Source organism: Rana temporaria, chromosome 8 (assembly GCF_905171775.1).
Source record: "Rana temporaria chromosome 8, aRanTem1.1, whole genome shotgun sequence".
NCBI classification, from domain to species: Eukaryota; Metazoa; Chordata; class Amphibia; order Anura; family Ranidae; genus Rana; species Rana temporaria.
Genome location: NC_053496.1, coordinates 118,950,812 through 118,958,482, shown reverse-complemented (window position 1 = coordinate 118,958,482; position 7,671 = coordinate 118,950,812). Strand labels below are relative to the sequence as shown.

General features: G+C 46.7%; 1 protein-coding gene across 1 annotated transcript in view; it reads left to right on the top strand.

Moving 5' to 3' along the window:
• The first annotated feature begins 4,795 nt into the window (after positions 1 to 4,795).
• TMEM254 (transmembrane protein 254) overlaps positions 4,796 to 7,671 on the top strand; it is a 30,118-nt gene continuing 27,242 nt past the window's right edge. Inside the window, exon 1 of the mRNA XM_040320597.1 lies at positions 4,796 to 4,979. Within this exon, the coding sequence (XP_040176531.1) occupies positions 4,887 to 4,979 (93 nt within the window). The 5' untranslated portion in view covers positions 4,796 to 4,886. The remainder of the gene's footprint in view (positions 4,980 to 7,671) is intronic.

Genomic DNA, 7,671 nt, shown 5'->3' with positions numbered 1-7,671 from the left:
ACCCATGTGCTCTCCAACCCCGCCAGTGCTCTCCCCCCCCATAGTGCGCCCAAACCCCCCGTACTTCCCACCCCTGTTATTTCTGGCCCCCACTGGTGCTCTCAAGCTCCCCCAATTGCTATCCACTCCCCAGTGCTCGCCACTCCCTCCCTGCTCTTTGTACCCCACAGTGCTCTCCAGCCCCCATGCGCTCCACCCCTGTTCTTTCTGCCCCCCCAGTGCTCTCAAGATCCCCCCTTAGTGCTCTCCAGCCCCCCCCCCTCAGCCTCCCATGCTCTCCACCCCTGTTCTTTTTGGCTCCCCCCCAGTTCTTTCAAGCCCCCCAGCGCTCTCCGCTCCCCACCCCTGTGATCTCCACTCCCCCCTGCTCTTTGCCCCCACCCATGTGCTCTCCAACCCCACCAGTGCTCTCCGCTCTCCCATCTCTCCAGCTCCCACCCAGTGCTCTCACTTCCCCAGGATCAGAGGACAGGCTGACTGGGAGCAGAAAATGAGGACGGCTGAAGGTGCAGGTGGCCAGGGACCACTCCATCTCACAACAAACAGATCCTCTGGAAGGAGCACTGTCCCCATCCAAGACGAGAACAGACCCTGCATGCTGATGGCGATCATGGATATCCGGCTGACATGGAAGGTATCGTACCGAGCATCAACAACACACCTTCCCACAGACAGGGACTGCAGACTGGGACATGGGCCACAGGAGGGGCTGCAATAATGGGGACAGTGAGACTGCATTTGATGGGCACAGCGAGGCTGCATTTGATGGGCACAGTGAGGCTGCAATGATGGGCACAGTGAGGCTGCAATGATGGGCACAGTGAGGCTGCAATGATGGGCACAGTGAGGCTGCAATGATGGGCACAGTGAGGCTGCAATGATGGGCACAGTGAGGCTGCAATGATGGGCACAGTGAGGCTGCAATGATGGGCACAGTGAGGCTGCAATGATGGGCACAGTGAGGCTGCAATGATGGGCACTGATGAGGCTGCATTGAGCTCTTGTATCATGTCTGCAGCCTCTGACCATCTCCTGTATCGTGTCTGCAGTCTCTAAAGGGGAGTCTGGAGAGGAGTCAAGAGTGGGAGCGCCACAAAGCTGGAGCCCACTGACTGAGCCCTGCATGGTGCACCTGAGAGGAGGTCAGTGACAGCACCGTTAGGCCAGTCTGAGGGGGTCACTGATGTAAAGGGGAAGTGAATACAATAATGTAAGGGGGCACTGATAAAAATATTTTCCCCTTATATCAGTAACCCACTACCCTTACCGTATTCTTTCTGCGGAAGGTGATCCCCCACATTCTGAGTTCCTGGGGTCCCCCTTGACGATTGACCACTTTTACCTGGAATTTGCATTTATAGGTATAAAGCCCTCCGTGCTTTCATATCTGTCTTATCTCTATATATAATACACTCTTCAAATGTGCTTTAAAATTTATGGTTTTCCCTTTCATGAACAAGAAAATTACGCTGTGCTGTTACGCTGGTATAAAAATGCTGTGGGGCTGGTATAAATTTTTTTCCAGGGCTGGTTTTTATTCCCAGTCCGGCCCTGACTGTATTGTATCATGTTGGGCAGAGCTCATACGAAGGGGGTCATTTCTCGTCACAACACCGTATTGTATCATGATTGGCAGAGCTTATACGATGGGGGTCATTTCTTGTCAGAACACCGTATTGTATCATGATGGGCAGAGCTCATACGATGGGAGTCATTTCTCGTCAGAACACCGTATTGTATCATGTTGGGCAGGGTTCATATGTTGGGGGTCATTTCTCGTCAGAACACTTTGTATTGTATCACGATGGGCAGAGCTCATACGATGGGGGGTCATTTCTTGTCAGAACACTGTATTGTATCATGATGGGCAGGGTTCATATGTTGGGGGTCATTTCTCGTCAGAACACTTCGTATTGTATCACGATGGGCAGAGCTCATACGATGGGGGGTCATTTCTTGTCAGAACACTGTATTGTATCATGATGGGCAGGGTTCATATGTTGGGGGTCATTTCTCGTCAGAACACTTCGTATTGTATCACGATGGGCAGAGCTCATACGATGGTGGCCATTTCTCAATAATACATCCGTCCCTTTGAGAAATGACCCCTGTCCTATGAGCTCTGCCCATCGTGATACAATAAGGCCTCTTCTGTAGGCATCCGCCCCTTACAGAGTTTAATGAATAATACACCGGCCCCTTGCATAAGCATCGGGAGCGTGTAGCACAATGGAGTCTTAATTGCGCAGGCGCGGTGTACAGCTGATCAACAGCTGTTCATGTTTGGAGACTTTCGGCGCCTCCTTTGTCCTCTGTACTGTGCAAGCGCTGCGCCTGCATAGTACAGGGCGGGCATTATTCGACGGGTCATTTCTCGTCAAAACACTGGGCTTTGTGCCTCCATAGACACTCGGGCCCGGATTCACATAGATGCGCGTATCTTTGTGCGGGCGTAACGTATCCTATTTACTTTACACCTCCGCAACTTTGACAGGCAAGTGCCGTATTCTCAAACCAAAGTTGCGGCGGCGTAGCGTAAATAGGCCGGCGTAAGCCCGCCTAATTCAAATGTGGTAGATGTGGGCGTGCGTTATTTAAATTGAATGTGACCCCACGTAAATTACGCTTTTTACGAACGGCGCATGCGCCGTCCGTAAAAGTATCCCAGTGCGCATGCTCCAAATTAACCCGCAAGAAGCCAATGCTTTCGACGTGAACGTAAATGACGCCCAGCCCTATTCGTGAACGACTTACGCAAACGACGTAAAATTTTCAAAATTCGACGCGGGAACGACGTCCATACTTAACATTGGTACGCCGCATGTACGCCTCATATAGCAGGGATAACTTTACGCCGGGAAAAAACTAACGTAAACGGCGTATCTGTACTGCGTCGGCCGGGCGTACGTTCGTGAATTTGCGTATCTAGCTGATTTACATATTTCTAGGCGTAAATCAGCGTACACGCCCCTAGCGGCCACCGTAAATATGCAGTCAAGATACGACGGCGTAAGAGACTTACGCCGGTCGGATCTAATACAAATCTATGCGTAACTGATTCTAAGAATCAGGCGCATTGATACGACGGCTCGGACTCAGAGTTATGACAGCGTATCTGGAGATACGCCGGCGTAACTCGTACGTGAAATTCGGGCCTCACAGTGCTGGTAGGCCATTCCCCCTGCTCCCTCCTCACAAGAGTTTGACTGACAGCAGTAGCAGCCAATGGCTCCCATTACTGCCTGTGTCTCCTGTGAGGAAGTGAAGAGGGGCAGTGCTGCAGCTGATTGGTGGAGGAGCCAGGTAAGTATTTAGGTGCTGGGGGAGGTGGGCTAGGACTGGTTTTGTACATGAATGCATATAATTTATTAACCACTTGCCGACCCGCGTATTGTAAATGTACGTCCTTTTTTTAAAGATGGATATCTCAGTAACGGCAGCAGCTGCTGCCACAACTGAGATATCCATCTTTTCAGCGGTTGGCCGTGTTTAACGATAACGGCGGTCTCCGCGGCGCATTCACCGCGAGATCGCCGTTATCGGTGGCGGGAGAAGGGCCCCCCCCCTCCCGCCGCTCTTCCGCGCCCTCCGCCGCTTACCGTAGCCGTCGGTAGCGGCGGAGGAGATCGGATGCTGCAGCCTGAGCGGTGAGGGCAAGATGCCCCCCACCCGTCCTCATAGCTTTGCTGGGCGGAAGTGACGTCAAAACGTCAGTCCCGCCCAGCGTCTTAAAGAGACATTTTTTTTTTTTTTTTTTTCTTGCATTGAAGCCTAAATATGAGATCTGAGGTCTTTTTGACCCCAGATCTCATATTTAAGAGGACCTGTCATGCTTTTTTCTATTACAAGGGATGTTTACATTCCTTGTAATAGGAATAAAAGTGATCAATTTTTATTTTTTTTATTTCAGTGTAAAAAGTAATAAAATAAATAAAAATAAAAAGGAAAACAACATTTTTTTTTTTTAAAGCGCCCCATCCCGATGAGCTCGCGCGCAGAAGCGAACGCATACCCGAGTAGCGCCCGCATATGAAAACTGTGTTCAAATCACACAAGTGAGGTATCGCCGCGATCGTTAGAGCGAGAGCAATAATTCTAGCCCTAGAGCTACTCTGTAGCTCAAAAAATGCAACCTATAGAATTTTTTAAACGTCGCCTATCGAGATTTTTAAGGGTAAAAGTTCGACGCCATGCCACGAGCGGGCGCAATTTTTAAGCGTGACATGTTGGGTATCATTTTACTCGGCGTAACATTATCTTTCACAATATATAAAAAAATTGGGCCAAATTTATTGTTGTCTTATTTTTTAATTCAAAAAAGTGAATTTTTCCCCAAAAAAGTGCGCTTGTAAGACCACTGCGCAAATACGGTGTGACAAAAAGTATTGCAATAACCACTATTTTATTCTCTAGGGTGTTCGAAAAAAAATATATATAATGTTTGGGGGTTTTAAGTAATTTTCTAGCAGAAAAAAATGTTTTAGTCTTGCAAACACCAAATCTGAAAAACACCTAAGGTCTTTAAGTGGTTTTTAAAGTAAATAAAAAATAACTTTGGAAGCACTTCTATGTTACAAAACATTGGGTAATGTACTGTGGTGGTGTGCCCTCAGGTGAACTTTTACTGGAAATTTGCACTACTATTGTGTACAAAGGTAACAAACATGTCTGTGGCAGCCAGAGGGTTAAACAAACAATAATGAGGATAATTGGTCCTCCTCCCCGGGGTCATGGTACAATAGAGATACATGAATACAGAAGCAGGCAAGGGGCGGGGCCGCACAGCGATTGGCTCAGTGTCAGCGATGCGTCTCCCTATTGGCTGTCACAAAGGAAGCTGTGTGTAGGATCCCGTGGATATCGGAGCTGTGCACGGTCCTGGCATCATGGCATCGGCTGGCAATGCTGCCTCTGCCCACTTCCAGAGAGCCAGCCTGTTGTGGATGACGGTCATCACCCTGTCTATGGGGTTTTTCGCAGTAAGAGGGGGAAGGGGTGGTGTGCGATCAGTCCATGGTCAGCACATTGGAGACTGTGTGTACTGGGGGGGTCACGTGATGACATTCCACCATAGGACTCCTAGGATTACCAGGAATAGGTGACACTATGTCATCACAGATCATGACATACCTGGGGTATCTCTATAGGTGGGAGCTGGGTGACCCCACACACTGGGTGACATTTCTCTCATCAGGGTGTTGTCATTGGTATTTTATGTAATGTCTCTATAGTGACAGGCAGCGAATGCGTGTATGAGATATTATATATATATATATAAATAATTATTATTATTATTATATGAGACATCCATCTCATCCCAGGAGAATTGCACATCATTGCAACAGTCTAAAGGGCCGCACACACGATCCGGAAATCACAGGAAATACCACTTTCGAAACAATCAAACGCTAATCGGATCGCTAATACACAGCTTTCAGAAGATTGTCCAATCAGGTTGCATAGTGTATGGTCAGCTTTAAAGTGGTTGTAAACCCCACTTTTTGGACTTTTACCTATAATAAGGCTTACCTGTAGGTATAAAGAATATCTCCTAAACCTGTACGGTTTAGGAGATATTCCCCTCGCAATGCGCCGCTGATTGCAGCCATCGTCCATCTGGTGTCCATATAAGAAAAAATGTTGTGCTTGTCTGATCAGATAATATTGAATGAACTGCCATGATTGGCTCTCGAAAGCTGTGTCCTAACGATGCGATTATCATACAATCATTTCGAAAAGCGGTATTTTTCGCCTGATTTGCGGAGATATGTGAACCAATCTCCTGCTATGCATTTGGATCCATTTCAACTGTGGACAGCTGAAGCTGCTGCCTGTTCACTTCCTGGATTTACACAGAGGCACACCTCCAGCCCTGCAGCTCTCATTGGCCCTCTTATGGCTCACGCCCGTCCCTTCCTGGCACACTCTCACAAGAGTGAGAGCTGCGCATGATGTCCTAAGCCTAGGATTTTTTACCAGACAAGAAACAGAAAATGGGCTGTAGAAGGTATTTACTGGCAGAAAAAAAATGTTTTACTATCCAAAGTTAAAACAACAAGGGCAGAAGATTTAATAGATGAAAAGATAAAATAAATGACTGAAGGTTCGATTTACATGTGTGCCTAGCCAGTGCTTGTGTACTGTGTGAGGTGCTTTTACTAAGGGAAAAGATGGATTTCATAAAATCCATCACTTCTTCCCTGTCAGAACAAAGCTCTGCCTTGTTTACATAGGCAGAGCTCTGTTCTGTGTCTCTGCCCAACGATCGGCAGGTACTGGTGGACATCCAGTGCCTGGCACTCACAGATCGGCTTCTGCTGTGAGTAATCGCATCAGAAGCGAGCTACCTGCACGCAGGCACAAACCCCCTGGACAGAAGTGCAGAATCGCATATACATACATACATACATACATACATACACACACACACGGGTTGACAGAGTTGCTTGGAATCTAGGAGCCAGCTAAAAAAGTTAGGAGCCAGAAAACACGCCCCGTCCCAACGAGCTTGCGCGCAGAAGCGAACACATACGTGAGCAGCGCCTGCATATGTAAACGGTGTTCAAACCACACATGTGAGGTATCGCCGCGATTGGTAGAGCGAGAGCAATAATTCTAGCCCTAGACCTCCTCTGTAACTCAAAACATGCAACCTGTAGATTTTTTTAAACGTCGCTTATGGAGATTTTAAAGGGTAAAAGTTTGTCGCCATTCCACGAGCGGACGTAATTTTGAAGCGTGACATTATCTTTCATAATATTAAACAAAATGGGGATAACTTTACTGTTTTTTTTTTTTTTTTATTTAAAAAATAAGACGAGTAAATTTTTCCCAACAAAGTGCGCTTGTAAGACCGCTGCGCAAATACGGCGTGACAGAAAGTATTGCAATGATCGCCATTTTATTCTCTAAAGTGTTAGGATAAAAAATATATATAATGTTTGGGGGTTCTAATTAGAGGGAAGAAGATAGCAAATGAAGTGAAAAATGACATTAGAATTGCTGTTTAACTTGTAATGCTTAACTTGTAATACCAACGGCTCACCACCAGATGACGCCAGCTCACAAAAAAAAAAAAAATTTTTGTCCCCCTTCCAAGCCAAGTCGCCAGGACCCTATTTCTAGTCGCCATGGCGACCTGGCGCCCGGGATTTGTCGAGCCCTATATATAATATATATACACATTTATACACACACACACACACACACACGTGATTCTACACAGGAAGGTCACCCCGTAGCAGTATATCTGCTATGGGGAGGTTCTTTACTGGTTAAAGTGCGTTTTTGGTGCATTTTTATTGACTATAACGGAAGGGGAGTTTTTCGAACAGGGCAGGAATTTTCAGAAATGCAGGGAAATTTTTTAACATGGTTTCCTATGGAACATGTTCACATCAATGCTTTTTTGTGCCTCTGTGTTTTTGGAAAGGGTCGGGGACTTTTTTTCCCCCCGCAAAAAGCAGCGTTTTGCATGTAATAGAATCCAATGGACCCGCATCCAAAAACCGCGATTTTGCGTTTTTTTTTTTTACCTGGAAACATAAAAAAAAAAAATGGCGGCTAAAAAAAAAAAAAATTAGATAACATTATATAAAAAAAAAACCCTGGGGTAAAAACGCGTGTCGAAAAACGCAAAAAGCACTGCAAAAACGCTCAAAAGCAACATGC